Source organism: Pristis pectinata, chromosome 12 (genome assembly GCF_009764475.1).
Source record: "Pristis pectinata isolate sPriPec2 chromosome 12, sPriPec2.1.pri, whole genome shotgun sequence".
Lineage (NCBI taxonomy): Eukaryota > Metazoa > Chordata > Chondrichthyes > Rhinopristiformes > Pristidae > Pristis > Pristis pectinata.
Genome location: NC_067416.1, coordinates 26956151 through 26980008, shown reverse-complemented (window position 1 = coordinate 26980008; position 23858 = coordinate 26956151). Strand labels below are relative to the sequence as shown.

Here is a 23858-nt window from a genome sequence, read left to right as displayed (position 1 = left end):
CCCTGGCGGTATGTTCCAGACACCTACCACTCTCTGTGTGGGGGGAGAAAAAACTTGCCATGGACATCCCCTTTAAACTTTCCCCATCTCATCCCTCTAGTCTTCAACATTTCTACCCTGGGAAAAAGATTCTGGCTGTGCACGCTATCTATGCCTCATAATTTTATAAGTTTCTATCTGGTCTCCCCTCAGCCTCAGACACTCCAGAGAAAACAATCCAGGTTTGTCCAACCTCTCCTTATAGCTAATACCCTTTAATCTAGGCAGCATCCTGGTAAACCCTCTCCAAAGCCTCCACATCCTTCCTCTAATTGGGTGACCAGAACTGCAAGCAATATTCCAAGTACAGCCAAACCAGTTTATGCAACTGCAACTGCGACATGACTTCCCGACTCCTATACTCTATGCCCCTAGCGTTGAGGCAAGCTTGCCATATGCCTTCTTTACTACTCTATCAACTTGCATTGCCAATTTCGAGGAGGTCTGGACTTGGACCCTATGATCCCTCTGTATATCAGTGCTGCTAAGGGTCCTGCCATTAACTTTCCCCAAACTGAAAGATTATCCATTCACTGCTTTTATTCTCCGGGACTGCAAAATGTTTTCAAGAATCGCACTTGCTGCTTCATTAAGTCTCTTTGAGGAATTCACTCCAGCTGGAAAGAAAGCACATGGAAGGATTCTGTTTTCAAAGAATCCTTTATCCTCTCAACAGAGCATGGAAAAATGTTTGTGGATGTCCCTGTGAAACAATGTATGAGATTGTTTTCATTTTTCCAGGACGATGGCAATGGATTTTTGCAGCAAACTGCTTAAACCTATTCAGCCAATTGTAACAGGCAGTACAGTCAGCACTGCCCGTGGAAGCCAGGGATCAGGGCATTTCCTAACTGCTTCATCTCAGGCTCCATCATCAGAGTGGAGGAACATCAACATCAGCTGACCTGCTTGCATTAGACCATTGGCTGATACTCTTCCCCTCCCCCCAGAGGAAATGGAATTGGGAGGAGTTTGTGCAAATTACAAGATTCCTCAAAGTCCAGGATATTAGTGACTATATTCTCAATGACAGGTGGTCTCGTGCTCAATATGTGGGATTCTACTCTTATATTTAAGAGAGATAAACACTGAGCATTTACTTTACCCAGCCTTACCCAGTAAGCCTTCAGAGATTCAGGTCAAACTTGAGACCTTACTCTGACATAAAACAGAAGATGCTAGAAACACTCAGCAGATCAACAGCATCTGCGGAGAGAGTAACAGACTTAATATTTCATGTCTGAGGCCCTTTGTCAGACTAAGAAAGACAGAAAGCAAATTGTTTTCAGTTGCAGAGGAATTGGGGTAAAACAAGGGGAATATCTCTGATAGGGTAAGACCAAATGGGTTAATTTGGCAGTTAGAAGTAGATTACTCTTTTTTTGTCTGTGTTATCTGTTGCTAATAGCAAGGCTGTGAGACATGGCCAGCAGGCCAGTCTATACTCATGCAGAGAGGAAAGTGGAGCCAGAATCACAGATGATTATCTCTGGCATTAATGACCAATTCTGATAGACAGACGGAAAGCAAGGGCAAATAACCTAAAGCTGGTGTATTCAGTATTGAGTCTGGAACACTGCAGTGTGCCAGATGGAAGATGAGGTGTTGTTCCTTAAGCTTGGGTCTCATTATAACAATGCACAATACAAAAGACCACAGATGGACAGGTAAGAGTGGGAAGGTGAATTAAAGTGAAATGCAACAGGATTGTGGACTGAACATAGGTGCCTCAGAAAGCAATTACACAACTGTTTGTTTCTCCAGTGTAGAGTGGACTACATTGTGAACATCAACTGCAATACATCAGACTGGAAGAAGTGCAAGTGAATTCTGATAATTGCGGAATTAATCTGATGACTGTACAATCATTATGCCTTTATCTTGAGTGTGACAACACGTTACCCTGATTGACATCTCCTTGCTTGGATATACTTTCCTGCTATGCTCATATTAAAATGGTGCCAGTGCATCACTTATCATCGCATTGCAATATATTTTGCCCTCCTATTTTCCGGCTACAGCCTTCTTCTTGAAGCACATCAACTGAACGGGAGCAGGAAAATACTGGCTAAGTTACTGGGTTAGCAAGCACGATTCTGGACAGTTCATTCAGAGACATGGGGTTGATTTGCACCATGGTAGCTGGGGAATTTAACTTTAGGTAAATAAATAATTCTGGAATTTGAAAAAAAAACTAATCTCAATATTGGTAACTACAAACCTACTGGATTGTTGTAAATACCCATCTGGTTGACTAATGTCCTCTAGAGAAGAAAATCTGCCTCTCTCATATAGTCTGATCCATATATAAACCCAAACCCACCAATGTGGTTGAATTTCCTCAATTCAGGGCCGAGTAGGGATAGACAATAAATATGAGCACTGTCAGCAACGTCCACAAGGTGCAAATGACTAAAATTTAAAAAAGCCCTTACCCCGGACTTGCCATTCAGTGTCTTTTTTTGTCTTTAATCTACCATTTCAATTGCTTACCAAGCTATCCATGCTGAATCCCAGCATAAGCACTTCACATACTTAATGGTTTTAGTCTCCACATTAACCCCTTTACTGTAACAAAAATAAATAATTGTTGATTTATCAAATAAAAAATATTAGTTTATTGATGGCTATTTACATTAATTAGATATAGACAAGATTAATTGGAAAAATAAGTTTGGAAAATTTCCTGTGATAATAAGTTTACAACATCATGACATACAATAGGGGATCTGTTTGGTCCATTGTCTCTCATTGATAATGAACTCTCAAATCACTAGTCTCCTTTATCTGATTAGACCAGTGGATTGTCTCATGAATGAAGGTTTTTCATCTTCTGTACCCTGCCCAGCCATCCAAAATTATCTTCTGGTTCAGTGAGATGGGAGTGCTACAAACTTTGTATTTGCATAATTCTGATGGCCAATCCCTGTTGTCTGCCTAAATTGGCCTCATTAGTAATACATGGCATCATGCCAGGCAGAATTAGGTCTTTTTCTGGGAACTTGATTAATACAGTGACAATAAATTCTCTGCCGCTTCTGATCTCAAAGAGAAGCACTTATATATAATGGCAAGATTTACTTTAGCTGTGCATAAAATCAATGCCGCACATACTAATTTTGTGAAGAGATCATGGTATGCTGAGTACAGCCTGAGCTGCTGCTGAAGAAGTGTGGGAATATGCCATAATTCAAGTATCAGAGAAGAATCTTTGAGACAGAATGGCTGACCCGGCACAGCCTTGCAGGGGAGGAATTGACACAGATGCCTAGAATTGTAGTTGGTGAACTACTTATTGGCTCAAGCTCTCAGGTGCTTATTGGACAAGTGTTACACTTTCTCAGATATAACAATATACTACTTGGGTCAGGTAAGAGACTGTTACAGAGTCCAATTGATTCATTTTATGAAATGAGCACACTGGAGAAAAGGCCCTATCGACATTCTGCTGCAGTGCTAAAGCCATGTGCTTCAGAACTGGTTAGTCTTCTAGCTGTACTGTTAAAGTGCAACTATTCCAGTGCTATCAATGTGATATTGTTGAAAGTGGCCCAGGTATGAGCTATGCCTAAAACGCAGGGCAATTAATGCCCTATTGGTCTACTTGATTTTAAGTAAAAGGTGGAAGGTGTTGTTGATGTTGCTTTCCACTGGCATTTACTAATCAATAACAAGACTTATTTAGGATTGAGCTAAGTTTACTTGGCACCAGACTTCATTAATGTCTTGGAGTAAACGTGGATAAAAGAGCAAAAATCCAGTGGTGAGGTGTAAGTGCTAACATTAAGATAGTATTTGACGTAGCGTGGCGAGCATAAATCTAAGCAAACTGAGGTCATCAAGAATCTGGGGGGATACTGTCCACTGTCAAAAGCCATACACCACAGAGTTTCTTGGAGGTCTATCAATTCAACCCCAGAACATTGCTGCAGTCTTTCCTCACAGTGGTGTTCAAGGCCAACCATCATTCACAAGGTCAGAACTGGGGACATTAATTGAGATTGCTCAGTTTTAATCACAACTCCTCAGATGATGAAATAGTCTGTGGCTACATTCAGCACGTTCAGGATTGAGCTGATGTATGGTGTAAATTTTACATATCACTTACATTTCAAGTGACTGCTTCCACAACAGCAACGTCTAACAATGCTGCCTCGAATCTCATTCGGCAGAGAGAAGGATTTCATGTGAGGGGAGGTAGGTTGAAAAGAAGAACTGTTCTGGGAAACAATCCCAGAGGTACGCAAAGATAAGGATGCTCAGATAGAGTAATCTGTTAAGAAGAAAAGTCCTGATTCTGCACACGGGTGAGACCTATTTAAAATGTAACTTCAATCTGCTAGCTACCCTTGCAGACCTTCAATGTCTTGCCTCTGATAATGATCAAATTACTTCAATCACTGCTGGAAATTAATTGTCAGTCAATGTTGAAAAAGGTAAAGTTTTATTCCAGATTTCAGCAAGGTGGGAGGTAGAGCCCAATTATCCAGACTGCAGCCAGAGCCATTTATCTTGCCTGCAAGACCCACGACACAAAATACATTCATTCAGCTTTGATTATGTATGCACAACACAATGTGCAGCATGCAGGGAAAATAGTAGATTTGCATTTTTGTACACAGTTGCTCATAATATCACACACAGAAATGGACCAACTCCACAAATGTTTAATACACACTTATAACACCTAATCTCTGCTGAAGGGGTAAACTTGCATCAAAATCTGTTAATAGCATTAGGTCAAGAGTTAGTGTAAACTTGGAAGCATCCTATTGATCTTGTTAGTAATTGAAATTGCTGCTCTTGGTTATGAAATTCTAGCTTATTTCTAATTAGCATCAAGCACAGCCTGTTTATTTTGGGTCATTTTCCCCGGCCAAATAGCTGGTCATCTAATTATCAGGATCTAAGCCATTGTAAAAAGGCTGAAAGGTCATTATAATGGATAAGCAGCAAGCAATATCTTTTAAAAAAAACAGCATGCCATCTGTATTTTTGAAATGGCCAGCTAATTGCCACAGTGCCGATTACAGATATTAGAGGCAGTTGCTGGTAGCAAGTTATTTTAGGCAGGATTCCACAAAACTGAACTGGAGTCTGGGAAAATTGTCTGGAAAATAGATATTATTCAAGTGTGTACCATAAGTCTCAAACTATGATGCATATATTATCTATGGAGTGTGTAGCCTGTGGTAGGTTCTTGGGTGTTTTAATGCCGATGAAACAAAAGTCTCGAGCAAATAAAGCAATTGTGTAATGAGGATATAGTTAAATGCCATCAAAAGTGCTCTGTAATAAAAATTAAAGCACCGCAGCTTCCTCTGTCAAGTACCTAATGTAATGTAAGTCCTATACCCCAAAAAATTATTAAATGGTCCTGAAAGATTACTAAAGTGCTTATAAAAATTCATTGCAGTAGTGAGTGGACGGAATCTAGGTACAATAAGGATGATAGATCATAGGTTCAGAGGAGTGAATAAGTTGGACCAGGTATAAGATTACACTTGTGCAAAGTTGTTGCTTGATACATACATACTAGTTTGTCGTTCTGTTGTTTTCAATAATAATTCAGTAAGAGAGTGTGTCAGTGCCCTGAAGGTGGCATTTTGCAACTGCTTTCACAGACTCTTTGTATGAAGGAAATTCTAGGTAGTAGGACCTTGTGCAAAATGAGAGAAAGAACAAAGGCCTAAACTACATTGTTCATTGCAAACAGGGACTTGCAGCCAGAAAAGTATGGTGTAACCTGGTGGTAATGACTGCCAACACTGACTAGGTAGTTGTTTAGTCAACCAATAGCTTATTTGTAATTTATCTGAGCTTTTGAAAAGAATTACAGCAAATGAAATCAGGAAAATAAAAACAAAACAAAATACAGTACTGGAACTCCAGATCTTTCATTATGTATAACTAATATTTGCTTCCTAGTCATTTTTACAGCATTCTAAGAGGATTTCCCAGCATTGAGGGAGACTTAAATATATACTGTAGGTTCTGATGTTTATTCTTTAAATTCACTTCAGTGCCAAATCGTTTAACCATTCAGTTGGTGCATCTTAATTTGTCTGGTAATCAATTTTATGTTACAGCAGCCAGCAAACTTAAAAGTTGTAAGAGCTATTTAAAGAAGCTGGATTCATAGGCAGATTTTTCTGTATCACATATAAGGAGAAATTCTGCTCACTGTAATAGCAGAAAAGGGTTTCTGAAATATTTAATTATGTGAATAGTATAAACTATAATAAAAGGGCCATGCATCACTTTACTGAGTTATCAGGTATCAGTGGATCACTTTTGGCAGACGGTTGTAATGTTATGTTAATGCTGAATACTCTGTCTGCCAAGTGTTTGCAGATGATTCATATTATTATTCTGCATTTAAAGGTTGATTGTTTTTGTGTGATACAGATGTGGTTTTTGCACTTCTGGAGGACTAGGCCATGCAAGTATAAACAGTGTAATGAAGTGTGAGTAATGTGCACCCATCTTAATAATGTTGAGTGGGGTAAAATTATTTGCAACATTTCGTTTTTGCCGTTTCCAATAATAAAATAATTATTGAGAAGCAAATTACAAGATCACAAGACAAAGGAGCAGAATTAGGCCATTTGGCCCATCGAGTCTGCTCCATGAGCTAAACTAATACTAATCCTATCTAGCCCTACTTTCCGGCCTTATCCCCATATCCCTTGATACCTTGACTAATTAGGTACTTATCAATCTTCTCCTTAAACACCCCCAATGATTGGGCCTCCACAGCTGTACGTGGCAAAGAATTCCATAATTTCACTACCCTCTGGCTAAAGAAATTTCTCCTCATTTCTGTTTTAAACTGGTACCCTCTAATTCTAAGATTGTGCCCTCTAGTCCTGGACTCACCCACCAGAGGAAACAGCTTAACCACATCTACTCTGTCCAGTCCTTTCAACATTCTAAATGTTTCTATGAGGTCCCCTCTCATTCTTCTGTACTCCAATGAATGCAGTCCAAGAGCCGACAAATGCTCATCATAAGTAAGCCCTTTCATTCTGGGAATCATCCTCATAAATCTCCTCTGAACCCTCTCCAGCATCAGTACATCCTTCCTAAGATAAGGGGCCCAAAACTGCGCAGAGTACTCCAAATTAGGCCTCACCAGTGCCCCGCAGAGCCTCATCAACACTTCCTTACTTTTATACTTTATACCTCTCGAAATGAATGCCAACGTAGCATTCTCTTTTCTTACCGCCAATCCAACCTGGTGGTTAACCTTTATGGTATCCTGCACGAGTACCCCCAAGTCCCTTTGTACTTCTGTACTTTGAATTTTCTCCCCAAATTAATGGCAACAGTCTGCTAACTGCATATAAAACAGTGTTTGAAATCAGGGGAATCTAGTTTTTTTAAATGAAAGTTCATAAACAAGTTTAATAAGTTATGGATTCTGGCACAGCAAGCATCAATTATATTTTCTATTTTGAATGTGATTGAAAACAAAAAGAAATTTATATTAAAAAATGTTTTCTTCATTTTTTCAGGATGTGAACATTGCTGACATAGTCAGCATTTATTGCCCATCCTAAATTGTCCTTGAGAAGGTGATGATGAATCACTATCTTGAACTGCCGTAATCCTTCTGGTGTAAATCCTGCCACAATGTTAATGGGGAAGGAGTTCTAGGATTTAGACCCAGAGAGGAAATGTCAATGTATTCCAAAGTCAAGCAACTTGTAAACCATTGAACCCTCTAATTATGTCCCAATCTGTCCTTGCCTTTTGACAGTAGTTCAGTCAAGAACTAAGTTAGCTGGCCTCTGACTTCTGCTCCTGCTCCTTGCAGCATAGAAGTCAGAAATATGCTGGAGGTGCAATATCGACACATCTGACCTTCTGCTTTGCTGTTAAACTCAGTACTGAGTCCAGGGCTGGAGCTCAGTCATGCTGAGCTGAGGGGCAGGATGCAGTTCGTATTCAGACCCTCAGCATTAGTTGGCATACCCCAATGTGCCAGCTTGGACTGAAGTAATGCAGGTAATTGATTTTTCCCAGTTTTACTTAATGTTTTTCAATTAATTTGTATCACTTAATATGTCTGTAAGAAAATTTATTTGTGTTATTTTTTTATAACATTTAATCTTTTTAAGCTGTTTTGGAAGTCTCTGGTTGTAGTCATTTACAAACTGTTCAGTGGCCCTTGACAGCAACAGAATATTAAAACACCATGTGGCATTGAGGCATTTCAAAATATACCCTTAATTTATAGGATATCTGCATAATAATCCACAGCTTCTCATAAGTAAGCAAGACTTTATGAATATCAGTTGTCATAATCTTGAGATGTATATTTCTCATCATCACAAATGATTCCATTGTCTTGTGTTGGCAATTGTCTGTTCATTGATTCTCCAAGTTTCTACTCCCTGTAGACTTTTTAGTACAATTACATCATTGTGATTATAGTAAACAAATTAGAGTAATATATTCTAAATTTTATTTAACCAAGGTTTTGTAAATAGTTAGCAAATCCAACAAGGCTGCTCTTCCAGTGTGGAGCCTACTTCACCTGAAATGTGATAGAATGATTGATTGACCCCCAAATATTCAATTCCTTCTCCAAGTTGTGAAACAAGGACTCACATAGGAGGAGCTGAATTTGCCTTGTTCTATTATATTCTATCAGTTCACCAGCTTTCTTAATTGGCTTGCAGAGCTGTCCAGAGATTAATATTGATCTATGTGCCACTGGTTGCAGATTACTTTCTGGCTTCCTGCAATAACTCAGTTTCCTTCATTATATACATATGCCTCATCATTTTTCATCCCTGTGTAATCCTTGTTCATCCTTGTTGACTTGCTTGTTATTATTTTCAACAATGTATGAAATTCCACTCTTAGGAAAAACCAGCTGTTCTATTCCCCTCACAATTACCGGAAAGTTGGCACGTGGTCGGTGAAACAAATTGCCTGTCTCACTGTGCAAATGATACGAATCTTACTTTTTTTGTTATTTCTGGTGCACTATTTTTGTTTCATCAGTTAATTTGAGCATCTTAGTATTTATTTACTTAATCACCTTAGAAAGAGTGGGAAAATTATATATGAAGAACATCCTTCAGTCTGACATTTTATTTCTTATATGCTATCTCTTTCCTTTTTTAACCACTCTTTTCCAGTTGCTGGTTCCACCTGAGATTCTTACTATGAAATATGTCTTTTATACCAATTTTTTTCAAAAGTCAAAATAAACTGTATTATAAATAATGCTACTAGCTGCTTTATCTATTTTGAGAAATTTAGTTTCTCGGGTAGATTGCAGAATTTTATTGCATACCGAAGCACAAATTATTATATGTATGTATTCAATAAAATGGTTTTCTCATTTTTGTCCCCGAGTATTAATGCTGCTTGACTAAAAGGATTATTGCCAATGAATTGCCCTCTTAAAGACAAGATATATGTTTTAGTGCACATAATAATAGGAAGATCAACTGTTTAAGTGAATAAAAGGGTTTACAATGTTGTGCATAATTTGAAACCGTATGAATCCAAATTAACCTGTGGTTGAGTAAGGCACTATTATAAGATGGGTACTAAGAGTTCCTGTGGAAAGGGTAATTGCTGAAGTCCCACTTTAATGATGGAAAGGTGATGCATCAGGACATCCCAGCTGTCAAAGTGGGGAGTCTCATAGCAGTGGAACTTCCAGAGAGAAGCCTGCCCCAAAAATTAGAGCAACAATCAACTATGATAAAGGAGAGAACCTGAAGCATGGGATGGACTGAAGATGTCCTTTCATACAAAGATCTTTTTGCACTCACAGATTGCAGAGGAGGTGGAGCCAGAAGTTAATGGATCCTTCCCATTGTTTCATTGCATCTTTGGGGGTTTTAGTAACCGTATTACAGAAACATGACTGCTCCAAGGTATTAAAAGGGGCATGCAGAAAACGAATAGCTCATCAAGCCCCTGAGTTTTGTCATCTTTTACTCAGCAATAAAGAGGAATCAGTCGATACAGCTATCAGCTGTTCTAAAAGGCAGCAGTTTTAAAACCTGTTCACTTCTAAAGTTTTGCTACAGTAGTGTAAGAATGCAGAGAGATTCTGCTCTGTTTTGGCAAAGCTTTTAAATTATATGCTTTATTCCAGAATAATTTTTTTGTTGAAAAATGCACTTCTTTAATATTTTTGTATCTGGGCTTTAGGTATTCCTTTCAGGATGAAGAGGATATGTTCATGGTGGTTGACCTCCTATTAGGTGGAGATCTTCGCTATCACCTTCAACAAAATGTCCAGTTCACAGAGGATGCAATGAAACTATATATCTGTGAGATGGCCATGGCATTAGACTATTTACAGAGCCAGCATATTATCCACAGGTAAATTGATTGTAAAGAGGCGTTGATTCAAGTTGAGTCTGCCTAAAACAGACTTTTTATTCCTTTTTTATTGCAGTATCAGCTGCTGCAGGCTTCGGGACAGCAACTGACAGTGAAGTTGTAATTATAATCATCACCATTTGCTTCTGTGCTTGCTGAATGTCTCTTATAGAGGGCTTCTGTATTAGCTTTGACCTAGATCTGTCATAGACAGTATAAACATCTGTTCATATAGCCTATTGCTTGCTTGTTCATACTTGTAAAAAAAATAGAAACATGGTAAGACCTTCTGTGATTCAAGTTCCTGCAAATTAGACTCCATTTCTCAAAACATTAATAGATTGTGTCATTAGACAGCAAGTTAATTTCCTGTATGGAAATGGAATATTAGAGTCTTTATAATGAAGCTTTATGATAGGTCATGATTGAACAATATAGATTATAAGTAAGCACTGAAATCTGTTTACGACTACATTTGGGAACTGGGGAGAAGTTTCATTCAAGAAATTAAATAAAACACACAGAGCTCATTAAATATATTCATTATTTGTGCATTTACCTTTGCTTCTTTTCCAGAGATGTCAAGCCTGACAACATTCTTCTTGATGAGCAAGGTTAGAAAATATACTAATTTGCACTTACAACCAATCTGCTTACCAATGGCATTCTTAATGGATTTAGCTCTTATGTTTTGCACCTGACAGTAAATACTATGCAAAGTTTGAGAGCTGTTCTTTTTCTCTCTGGTGTTTACATTGTCTGATGCCTCTGTTTTTAAACAAGCACATTCTTTCAGGTCATGCACATCTGACAGATTTCAACATAGCAACAATTATTAAAGATGGAGAAAGAGCAACTGCTTTGGCTGGAACAAAGCCATACATGGGTAAGGATTAAATGAGTTGTCCAAATTATGAGTTGATCAGTTTTGAAATACATTTTCCATTTTTGATTATAATCTCCTTTTGTGGATTCTCTCTGTTCCACTAATGACTTCCTAAGAGAGAAGACTAACAAACAAACAGTTCCCAATGATAGACTGGAAATACTAAAGCTGTCTGGAGAAAAGTCCTCTTTTGACACTGACATTGGGAATAGAACCAGGGAAAAATATTTCTTATCATACATTAGTGAATCATACCATCAAACGCTAAGGGAGAAGGCACTTGTGTCATCTTTCTGGAATAGCTACCAATTAGTTCTAGGCCCCTGCTCTTATCCTATGGTCCTACAACTTCTTCCTTTTCACATGTTTACCCAATTCCTGTTTGAGACTACAATTTAACTGACTTTCCACTTTGTTCTAGATCATTGGAACTTATTGATGTTTTCTTTCACTTAAAAAGAACACAGTAATTTAACCTTTACATGAGATAAGGGGCTGAGTATTATCTCTGAATCAGGAAGGGAACAGGTGATTGCTGTTAGGTTGAGAAAGCCAGAAAAACCAGTTTTTAGAATCAAGAGACAGGACATGATTGTCTTCATTACCTTGGCAGAGCCAGGCAGACTGGTTGTGAGGCAGCTGGGCAAGGGGCTCCATTGAGGAGCCAGGGAATGGAGAGGAAGGAGAGAAGCATCAAAAAGGCTAGGTCACAGTAAAGATTGTGACCCCGGATTGGAGGAGGCTTGGAGGTAATGACAAAATGATTGGAAGAATGGGCTCATGGGGAGTGTGTGGAATCCACCACAAGAGAATGGTGAAGCAGATAAACTGGATTCCACAGGTATGTGCTAGCCTTCCTTTAGCTAGTACTCCAGACCTAGAAAACTCAGCTGACAAGGGTTTACCTTTAATCCAAAAGCAAAGTACTGTAGATGCTTCAAAATTAAAATAAAAAACATAAAATGTTAGAAAAGCTGCTCAGGTCAGGCAGCATCTGTGCTGAGAAAAACAGTTAACACTCTGAGCATCAACCTTCCATCTGAACTGGTAAAAGAGAAATAAAAATGTTTGAATTAGCCAAGAAAGGGTTACCTTTAAAGTTGAAGATTAAATATCAGGTGTGAGGCCTCATAATAATATTTAAATTTCCCGTTCAGCACCTGGAAGCACATAGATGGCCTGTTAACTTTCTCAAAATTACAGGTGGGTGGGTTTAGCTTTTTAACATTCTGCTGATCCAAATCTGTTTATTTTGACAGCTTAAGATTCACGGTTTTATTATATGCTTGTACTATATGAAAACCAATTTTAACCAATTGTAACACAAACAAAATACAAGAGCAACTTATCATTTTCTTTGCTGTGATCTTGTAAAGCTGAAGATGCTCAAAAGTGAATAATTGTTGAAATACTGCAATAATTTTGGTAGTCTTGATTCACAGTGTCTGTACCTTTTGTTTTGAAAGTAAATAATTACCATAAAATTTCAATTCTGTTCCTAATTTTACATTGTGATTTCAATCTTCCAAGAATCAGCAAGAGGCACTTTCAGGTTAGGTAGAGCATGGGACAGATAAAGAGCAAATCTGGTGCTTTCTTAACCATTACTCTTCAGGTTTACTGGCAGGATTGCAATGTTGCAGCTGACCTTGCATCATTATAGACATCCACATAAGGACATTCTTCACATTCTATTGTAGCGGCTGCTACCGCAATGCGAAAGTAAGACACTAGTCGATGAGTTGCAAAACAAGACTGATTGATTTATTTTCCCGCCTTGCGTGGGCCTTTAAAGAGGAACAGTTCCCGCCCACCGAAAACGGAAATGATGTATGCACTACGTCATCAAACTTTTCCCACGCGCGGGTTCTCCCCGTCGCTTGGGGGAAGACGAAGGCCCAGCGCCATCTTGGGCCTCGCTGCTCCCGTGACGCGCGACCCAACGACCCAATCGCTGAGCCGGTTTGCTTGCTTGGACGGTAAGTCGCTACACAACCCCCCCCCCCCAGAACCGGCAATACAGTCCCCAAGATTCGCGGGCTGTGCTAGCCATTGCTTAGGAGGTCAACCTCTGTGTCGCGGTTGTTGTAGATCTAAATGGGCCGGTTTGAGGTGGTCCGTCGTGAAGACTTCTTCTTTGCCCGCAATGTCCAAAATAAAGGTGGCCCCATTATTCCTGATGACCCGGAGCGGCCCCTCGTATGGTCATTGCAACAGTGCCTGGGGTGTGCCCCTGCGAACGAAAATGAACTTACAGTCTTGTAGTTCCTTGGGCTCACAGGATGGGGCTTGACCATGCTGTGCAGTGGGAATCGGTGACAAGCTGCCGAGCCTCTCGTGCAGTCTTTCCAGGACTGCCGCGGGTTGTTCCTCTTGCCCGCGAAGGGCGGGTATGAACTCCCCTGGGACGACCAGGGGCGCACCGTACACAAGTTCAGCTGACGAAGCGTGGAGATCTTCCTTGGGGGCAGTGCATATGTCGAGCAGGACCCAAGGCAGTTCGTCGATCCAGTTAGGACCTTTCAGGCGGGCCATCAGGGCTGATTTCAGATGGTGGTGGAAACGTTCTACCAACCCGTTTGATTGAGGGTGGTAGGCCATGGTGGTGTGCAGCTGCGTCCCTAGCATGTTCGCTAATGCAGACCATAGGCTGGAGGTAAACTGGGCGCCCCTGTCTGAAGTGATGTGGGCCGGAACACCAAAACACGAGATCCAAGTTGTGAGCAGCATCCAGACACAGGAATCAGTTGTGATGTTGGATAGGGGGGTTGCCTCTGGCCACCTCATGAACCGGTCCACGATGGTAAGAAGGTACCGTGCTCCTCTTGAAACTGGCAGGGGACCAACGAGGTTGACGTGAATGTGGTTGAACCTTCTACGGGTAGGCTTGAACTGCTATGGTGGGACCTTGGTGTGTCTTTGGATCTTTGATGTCTGGCAGTGCGGACAAGTCCTGGCCCACTCACTGACGTTTACACGGGCCGTGCCAGACGAACTTGCTGGCGACCAGTCGGACAGTTGATCTGATGGACGGGTGCGCGAACCCGTGTACCGAGTTGAAAATGCATTTCTGCCAGGTTGCAGGAACTATAGGGCGGGGCTGACCTGTTGCAACGTTGCAAAGGAGGGTCTGGTGACCTGGACCGACTAAGAAATCTTGGAGCTGCAGGCCCGAGACTGCGGTTCTGTAGCTAGGCAGCTCGTCGTCGGCTTGCCGTGCATCAGCCAGGGCTGTGTAGTCTACACCCAGGGACAGGCTGTGGATGGTCGGTCTGGAAAGCGCGTCAGCAACGACATTGTCCTTTCTGGAGACATGTTGGATATCTGTTGTGAACTCGGAAATGTAGGACAAATGTCGCTGCTGACGAGCTGACCAGGGATCGGAGACCTTGGAGGAAGCGAAAGACAAAGGCTTATGGTCAGTGAAAGCGGTGAAAGGCCTGCCTTCTAAAAAGTACTAGAAATGCCGGACTGCCAGGTACAGCGCTAGAAGTTCCCGATCAAAAGCGCTGTATTTCAGTTCGGGTGGCCTAAGATGCCTGCTGAAAAATGCCAAGGGTTGCCAATGGCCTTCGATTAGTTGTTCCAGTACTCCACCGACCGCAGTGTTGGATGCGTCCACCGTGAGGGTGGTTGGGACGTCTGTCCTAGGGTGTACCAGCATCGCGGCGTCTGCCAGGGCATCCTTGGCCTTAACGAAGTTAGCCGTGGCCTTGTCATTCCAGGCGATGTCCTTGCCCTTGCCAGACATCAGCGAGAACAAAGGGCGCATGATACGGGCTGCTGCAGGGATGAACCCATGGTAAAAGTTGACCATTCCCAGGAATTCTTGCAGGCCTTTGACCGTGTTGGGACGGGCAAAATGGCGGATAGCGTCTACCTTGGTGGGTAGGGGTGTTGCTCCTTTGCTGGTGATTCTGTGGCCGAGGAAATCGATAGAGTCGAGTCAGAATTGGCGCTTGGCCGGGTTGATAGTGAGACCGAAATCACTGAGGCGGGAGTACAGTTGGCGGAGGTGGGAAAGGTGTTCTTGGTGGTCACAGCTGGCAATTACTATGTCATCTAAATAAATGAACACGAAGTCCAGGTCGCGGCCTGCCACGTCCATCAGCCGCTGGAAGGTCTGTGCAGCGTTCTTAAAGCCGAACGGCATTCAAAGGAATTCGAAGAGGCTGAATGGAGTGATGAGCGCAGATTTGGGGACGTTGTCAGGGTGGACCCGGATTTGGTGATATCCCCAGATGAGATCCACCTTGGAGAAGGTGTGGGCCCCGTGTAGGTTCGCCGCAAAGTCCTGGATGTGAGGGACGGGGTAGCGGTCTGGGGTGGTGGCATCATTCAGCCTGCGGTAGTCGCTGCAGGGCCTCCACCTGCCGGTGGCTTTGGGGACAATGTGCAGGGGGGAGGCCCAGGGGCTGTCTGACCTGCGAACGATCCCCAGCTCCTCCATGCGGTGGAACTCTTCCTTTGCCAGGCGGAGCTTGTCTGGAGGTAGTCGTCGTGCTCGGGCATGAAGGGGTGGCCCTGTGGTAATGATGTGATGCCGCACCCCGTGTTTGGGCGTCAAATTTGTAAACTGAGGTGCCAAAATTGATGGGAACTCGGCTAGGAGCTTGGTGAACTCGCTGCCAGACGGGGAAACGGAGTCCAGGCGCGGGGCTAGTAGGCTGACTTCTCCCAGGGAGTAGGTTTGGAAAGTTCTGGAGTGCACTAGCCGCTTCCCTCACAGGTCAACTAACAGGCTGTGGGCCCGAAGGAAATCGGCTCTCAGGAGTGGCTGGGCGACGGCAGCAAGGGTAAAGTTCTAGGTAAAATGGCTGTCGCCGAATTGTAATTGAGCTGTACGGGTACCGAAAGATCGTATCGTTGTGCCGTTTGCGGCTTTGAGTGCGGGACCCTATTGCCTGCTACGAGTGTCGCAGCCGGTCGGGGGCAAAACACTGACCTCTGCTCCAGTATCAACGAGGAAACGACGCCCGGACTGCTTGTCCCAAATGAATAGAAGGCTGTGTTGGTCGCCAGCTGCCGTAGCCATCAGCAGCGGCTAGCCCTGGCATTTCCCTGAAACTTGCAGGGTGGGCGGCATCGACGGACCTCCGCGCCCCACCTCTGATGGTAGAAACAGAGCTGGTTGCCAGTGTCGCCATCTGTGTTTCTGGGGTGTGGTCGCTCGGTTGCTGGGACTGGTTTAGGGGTTGGGCCCGCGGTCTGGCAATTTGGCCAGTGGACGACTCGCTCTCACATTTGGCCTTCCACAGGACATCTGCCCGGGCAGCTACCTCACGTGGGTTGCTGAAATTGGCGTCGGCCAACAGCAGGTGAATGTCGTCGGGTATTTGTTCGAGGGAGGCCTGTTCGAACATCAGGCAGGGCTTGTGTCCCTCAGCCAAGGCCAGCATCTTGTTCATCAGGGCCGATGGGGATCTGTCCCCCAGACCATCGAGATGAAGCAGGCAGGCAGCGCGCTCGCGACGGGAGAGGCCAAAGGTCCGAATAAGAAGGTCTTTGAAAGCCGGGTACCTGCCTTCCTCCGGAGGAGACTGGATGAAGTCTCCGACCTGGGAGGCTGTCTCCTGGTCCAGGAAGCTGACCACGTGGTAGTACCGTGTGGAGTCCGAGGTGATCTGCTGAGGTTGGAATTGTGCTTCGGCCTGGTCGAACCAGACGCGGGGCGAAAGCGTCCAAAAAGTGGGCAGCTTGAGTGCCACTGCATTGGCTGCTGCGTTGTCGTCCATCGTGTGGGTCCAAAATCCGTTTGGACCGTCGAGGTCACCAACGTAGCGGCTGCTACCACGATGCGAAAGTAAGGTGCTAGTCGATGAGTTGCAGAACAAAACTGATTTATTTTCCCACCTCGCGTGGGCCTTTTAAGAGGAACGGTTCCCGCCCACCGAAAACAGAAATGACGTATGCACTATGTCATCAAACTTCTCCCGCGCGCGGGTTCTCCCCATCGCTCGGGGAAGATGAAGGCCCAGCGCCATCTTGGGCCTCACCACTCCGACGACGCGCGACTCGACCGCCGAGGCAGTTCGCTTGCTCGGACGGTGAGTCGCTACACTATCATATTTAAAGAAAGGATTATGCCAGCACTTTCTGTAAATGTGCTTATTTCATATCTTAGCAATGAGTTGAACACCTGCCAGTTACAAAGGCTATAATAACAAAAATGAAATAGTTCAAGGTGTAAAAAAAATTCCATTCCTATTAGAATAATGCAGTCAATAGTTCAATGATTTTTTTTCCTTAAGAAGTAGCTGTCTGTGGATTTGTAAAGAAATTCTACTGTGGCTGCTAAATTCTACAAATTGTCACTTGAAACTCTTCCCAATTTTTTCTATATGTATCACCTTTTATTTCCTAAATAATCATTGATTAGAATTTGAAAGTTAATTTAATTTGTAACTTGAATTCATTTTACCGTTGTTTGTTTGTAGCTCCAGAGATTTTTCACTCCTTTGTCAATGGTGGGACTGGATACTCATTTGAGGTGGACTGGTGGTCACTGGGAGTCACTGCTTATGAACTTCTTCGAGGATGGGTACATTGTTCTCGAACTTCTGCACGTTTTGTTAGATTTTATTGATGATGACCATATTCTAGTTCACTGACAGTGTTTTGTTTTTCTTTTTAGAGACCATATGACATCCATTCTAGTGTTACAGTTGAATCTCTCATTCAGTTATTCAGTACAGTCAGCGTACAATACTCCTGTACTTGGACAAAGGAAGTTGTTACTTTATTAAGAAAGGTAAGATTTGATTGGCTCATATGAATTCCATAACTGTGATGATGTAACCTACCTGCTTTGCTGGAGAAATCTAAGATGCAATTGCATACTAATAAAAAAGCAAATGGGATATAGTATTTGATATGGAAGATGATTGAATAAGGAAGCAAGGAAGTTATCTTAATTCTCTGCAAGACATTACTTATATGCAATTGAAACATTTGAGAGTGAAAGGACTAGAAGGATATGCTGATGGCGTTGGATAAAACAGTGTAAGACTTGTGTAAGGCACGGTAGTGTAGTGGTTAGTGTGACGCTATTACAGTGCTAGTGACCTGGGTTCAATTTCGGTCGCTGTCTGTAAAGAGTTTGCACGTTCTCCCCGTGACTGTGTGGGTTTCCTTTGGGTGCTTTGGTTTCCTCCCACTTTCCAAAGATGTATGGGTTAGGAGTTGTGGGCATGCTATGTTGGTGCTGGAAGCATGGCAACACTTATGGGATGCCCCCAGAACATTCTACACAAAGATGCATTTCACTGTGTGTTTCAATGTACATGTGACTAATAAAGAAATCTTATCTAATTTTATCTTATCTAAAGTAGAACCATGGCACAGACAAAGTGGGCTGAAGGGCCTGTTTTTGTGCTGTATACTTATTGTAACCCTGTGCATCACATGCAGTTCTGGGATTTTATTTATGGGAATTATATCCAGTGGATTGAGCGATTAGCTACATTTATGAAAAAGAAGTTTGCAGATTGGAGCAACAACCTCTTGTGTTCACCCACCAATATCTCAAATCCTCATTAGTGGGCACAATGACATTGGTGTTAGAAGGAACAGCAGTCAGAAAGAATCTGAGTGCTCCTGCTCTCGCCAGTTGGTGCTTATTTAACTAGAACAGAGAAGGAGAAGGACAAGGAGAGATATAATGAAACTTCCTCAAGATGTAGTTTCTGAATCTATAGCATTATATCATCCATCTGGGATTGACACTAGAATGGTGTAAAATGAGGCAAACATTTTAGTGGTAAGCGGAGAGCAAAATCGAGCAACCAAGTCTGAAGATACCATCCAACAGTAAGTGGTACCAAAAGGTGGCTAGGGCTGGACTCTTTGGTCTACTGCAAATGGGGAATGGTAGAGCAGGGGATTACGGTTAGCAATATAATAAAGGATGAATATAACTCTTACATAGTGCTTGCATTGTAGATGTTATATTTTGCTGTAATGATTGGACATATTTACGACTGAATCAACTTTCACTCCTGCCACTCATGGTAGCTGCAGTCAGTATTGACTGGTAATTTCATTGATATGACAATATGTATTACTGCAACAATTCTTAACAATTGCTTGTTAAGAAAGAAATTTTCACTTAGAAATTATTTCCATTTATTATTAAAATTTAGTATTTTTCGAGACTGAATTACACAATATTGATAGGTTGTTTGTACATGTACCACTTTGAGTGGTGTGAAGATATTAATGTAATTTAGAGGAAGAAAGGTTCTTTTTTTGACAGTGGTGAGAGTGACAGTTCTAAAAGATTCTGAGTCATAAAATATATTGCATGTTATTAATTTAAATCTAAATAATAATATTGTCATTATTTATCTCATTCAACAGAGGAACTTGATCAGTGAATTATAGAATAGTGGTGTTTAAATGTATGCTGTTGTGTAAATATCCACTATTGTTACAAGCTCGTTACAGTTCTAAAAGTGCCTTGTTTGTAGCAAATGCAGTTAATACAATTTGTACACTCCCTAAGTGTCTCTTAATCAATTAGTATTAAAATTTAATTATTTTAGAAAGTGGTTGTTTTCATATTACAACTTAATATACGCTCACATAGCGGCAAATATTAGCTGTGTCTTGCAGATTCATAAAAAGGATCATCATGCCAGGCAACATTAATTCTGCCTGGAAAAGATGAGAGATTCAATATTCTGCTGGTAGCCTGAACTACTTTGCAACCACTTAGCTGAACAAGTATTGCTGCCGCTTCTGTAGAACGTGCAATGAAAACTAAAAGCGCCCCATATAAAAAGCTCTTTGCAGAAAGGGTAGAAATGATAAGTTAAATATTTGATCTGGAAGCATTAAAAATAAAAGTAACTTGTTAAATGCATGTCGTGCTTTCACGTTAGTGCAATATACAACTTCCTTCATCTTAAAATACTATGAGACATATTTTACAATCAAACAACACAGAGACAGGCCCTTTGGCCCATCATCCACACCAATCATCAAGCACCCCTTTACACTAAGCCCGTTTTTATTTTCCCCCTATGGCTATCAACTCCCCATGGATTCTACCACTCGCCTGCATATTAGAGGCAATTTATAGTGGCCAGTTAACCTACCACCTGCATGTCTCTGGGATGTGAAAAGAAACTGGAACATCCAGAGGAATCATACAACCTACTTCATAAGATCTGGCTGCTTCTTGTTGTGTTCGCCTTTGATGTTGGCTACTATTAAGTCATGATTGCCACCTAACTGTTGAAATTATTTTGGACACTCCTGATGGCTCTGCCACCAGCTCCTGCGTATAGTTAACCTCCTGGTCTGATTAACATAAAGAGCCACTCTCCTGTTGGGCCTCTCGTCCATTTATAATTGGAAGCCTTGGTCAGTGAATCTGGTGGCTCACTCCCTCACCTTGCTGACCTCTTATCATTGTTGTAGGAGTGGTGTCTGTGTGTTTGTTTGTGTTTTATTTTTCTATTTAAAGGATGAAGTCACAGCAACCTTGCAAAGTGCCAACACTGTACAAAAATGGCATTGAATATTATATGTAGATGGTACCAGTATGCATGGAAGGCAGTGTTTGGAGAAGTGAAATATTAGCACTGATTGTGATCAAAGATTACAATCCTTCAGCAGTTTTTAGAATCTACTGGTAATTATGTTCTAATGCATTGAATTTGGAGTAAACGAATTTCTAAGTCACTAAGTTTTGCACGACATTTCATCTAAAGCAATGCAAATGTGTTTAATATTGGAAAAAGGATTTCAAATCAACTTAAGAGTTCTCTTTAAAGTTGAGAATGTTAATCTATTTGATGATTTTTACTTAACATTTTAATTAGTTGGTCTAATTCAACTGTGGGTCCCTTTGGTTGGAAGGAGAAATGTGGGTCATTCTTTACCAACTATGAAAACTCAATTATGATATTCTAATTACTTTAACCACTTTTAAAATATTAGTTTGTAATTATAAATCATGTAGATTAGTTGAATCCATAGGAAGAGCATGACTGTCTTCCCTGGAGCAAAGGAGGCTGAGGGGTGACATTATATTCGTTTATAAAATCATGAGGAGCAGAGATAAGGTAGATAGTCACAGTTTTTTTCTCAGGGTAGGGGGTTCTAAAACTAGTAGACATAGGTTTAAAGTTGGGGGGGGATAGGTTTAAAGGGGATCTTAGTGGCAAGAAGGTGGTGGGTATATGGAATGAGCTGCCAGAGGCAAGTACAATTACAATGTTTAAATGACATTTGGACAGGGATATGGTTAGGAAAAGTTTGGAGGGATATGGGCCAAATGCAGGCAAATGGGATTTGCATATAGGCATCTTGGTCTGCATGGACGAGTTGGGCCAAATGGCCTGTTTCCATGCTATATAACTCCACGAATCTATGTAATTTCATCCTTCTGAGCTATTCCTAAGGATTTAATTTGGACACCATAGCAATATGAACAGGGATAAAATAAATTCTTAAAGCAGTGCATTTTTGACACGTTTGCAGTTTGCCTGCTTACCATGATCAGAGATTGGTTTATGAGTATATATTCTTCATAATTTTTCATCCATTGGTTTTATTGTTTGGAAAGCTATGGGAGAGTGCCACCAAATATGTTAACAGAAGGTGGGTCTCCATGATAGAACTATAGACATGGTGGCCCAAATCTTCTTGGCTCAGTGGGCCCCCCGTGTTCACCCAATGCCAGTGGCCTGCTCTCCAGCTGACATCCCGTCGATTCCTCAACACTCCTAGCACACCCTTGGCTGCAAGCTGTCCAGCACAGGTGTGGGTTTCGAGACAGCTGCACCTGTTGAAGAAACTTCTTGACTGCTCGTTCACAGACAACTGTGGCCCTAACAGCCCCTGCTGAAAACTTGGGTAGATTTCAGAATCCTGTGGTTTCCAGTCAAGTAGTCGGTAGCCAAATGTGTAAATAAAAGGGTAGCAAATGCTTCTCTACTCCAGCCTATTTTTCCTGGTTAGTGACCTCAGAAGTCACTATGTTTGAGTGTCAAAGCTGAGAGAACGTGACTGGTGCATAGGATGGTGAAGAACTAAATTTGATTGTTTCCGACTCAGTACTATATATGTAATTTTAACTGAATATTCTGTCACCAGTCCTGATTTTCCCCCCCCCCCACAACCTCTCTCCCTCCCCACCCCCTTCTCTGCCAGTCTCCATCCCCTCTGCCTCTCCCCACCCCCTCCTCTCTTCCTCTCCCCACTCTCTCACTCTGCCTCTCCCCACCCCCTCACTCTGCCTCTCTCAATCCCTCTCACTCCACTTCTTCCCATCTCTTCTCTGCCTCTCCTCACGCCCCCACCACCACCTTTCCCCATCCCCCTTTCTCTGCCTCTTCCCCTCCTTCCAATCCACCTCTCCCCTATTCCTCTCACTTCTTCATTCCCCCATTCCCTTAAGGCTGCCTATCTGTGGGCTGGATGCTGAGACTAGCCTGCTGTGCTCTGCAACATTTGAGGTGCACTTCCCAGGGTCTTCTATCTTCCTGATGCTTTTTTAGACTATCCAGCTGATTTGCTTCCACCCTCAATAGCCTGCTTACCTCAGACCCTATTTTTCTGCCACTTTTGCATGACTTGAGAAGTCTTCCTGTGACAACTTGATACGAGCAATAACACAAGGCTTAGCGTCGTGCAGATAAGTCTCCAATCTCTGCCATCGTGGAAGTCCATCTGTCCCTCTGGTGATTTCCTGCCTGCACACCAACCTTGGAAGTCCAGCAGCAGAGTTCATATCTGCAACATTTTCCCAGCACTTACGCTTAGGAATCTGTCCTCTGAGCCTGTGCCAATTTAATGGAGACAGATAGGATGTTAAAGAGCAAAGTAGTGAAACTGGTGCAGCCTTCCAGAGGCAGGAATCCAATGTGGTCTGTTGCTTGTAATATTACATAATGACAAAAAAGAGGTCACAGTGCAAATAAAGGGCCTAAAGCTGACTTCAGGACCCCAACAGCAATATTGGTTTGGCCAACATCAGCATTGGTTGCTCTCAGAGAGACCACCCATAGTCCTGCATTCGCACTGAAATCAACATGGCTTTAACTCTTATGCCAGGTCAGACCTAGTGCAGGATCTGAATGGCAGTTCCCTCCTGGAGAATCCCAGGGAGCAATCTGAAAGATTCAGCCTTCCAAATCTGTCAGTGAGCCTGGACTTGCACATTTCACTTGTGTAGAAATCAAGGCTGACTTCGGTTTGAATGGCTGAGCAGTTGCAGTTTTGTTCAGCCCATGGTTTGGTCAAACATTTTCCTGGATCTACACTGTTCTTATCACTTGTGAGTTCTTTCCTTTAGTTTTATATCCTCTCTCACCTCTTTTATCAAACTCTATTAAACCCTGGAGATTTGCATTCACTACACAGCACAACTTCACTCAATAGAGGGGAAGGGGCAGCTCCTTTAGCATGCTGAAGAAAAGGAGGCGATTAAAGTGGTTCCTCAGGCAAGGCTAATCTTCGAGTCAAATGCTAATTGCGAAGTTTTACCTTACTCTTGTGGCCATTGCATTAACAGCCATGTCCTTGCCTCCCCCAATGCACCTCTTTGCCTCCCCCTACCCCCAGCCTT

The 23858-nt window shown here is 42.2% G+C and overlaps 1 protein-coding gene across 3 annotated transcripts in view; it reads left to right on the top strand.

Annotated features, from left to right (window-relative positions):
* The window catches only part of LOC127576747 (serine/threonine-protein kinase 32C), a 202016-nt gene that overhangs the window by 164165 nt on the left and 13993 nt on the right, over window positions 1-23858 (top strand). For all 3 annotated transcript variants that reach the window (XM_052027460.1, XM_052027461.1, XM_052027459.1), the window contains 5 exons: window positions 10222-10395; window positions 10972-11009; window positions 11192-11281; window positions 17719-17822; window positions 17916-18032. In XM_052027460.1, coding sequence (XP_051883420.1) covers window positions 10222-10395; window positions 10972-11009; window positions 11192-11281; window positions 17719-17822; window positions 17916-18032 — 523 coding nt within the window. The remainder of the gene's footprint in view (window positions 1-10221; window positions 10396-10971; window positions 11010-11191; window positions 11282-17718; window positions 17823-17915; window positions 18033-23858) is intronic.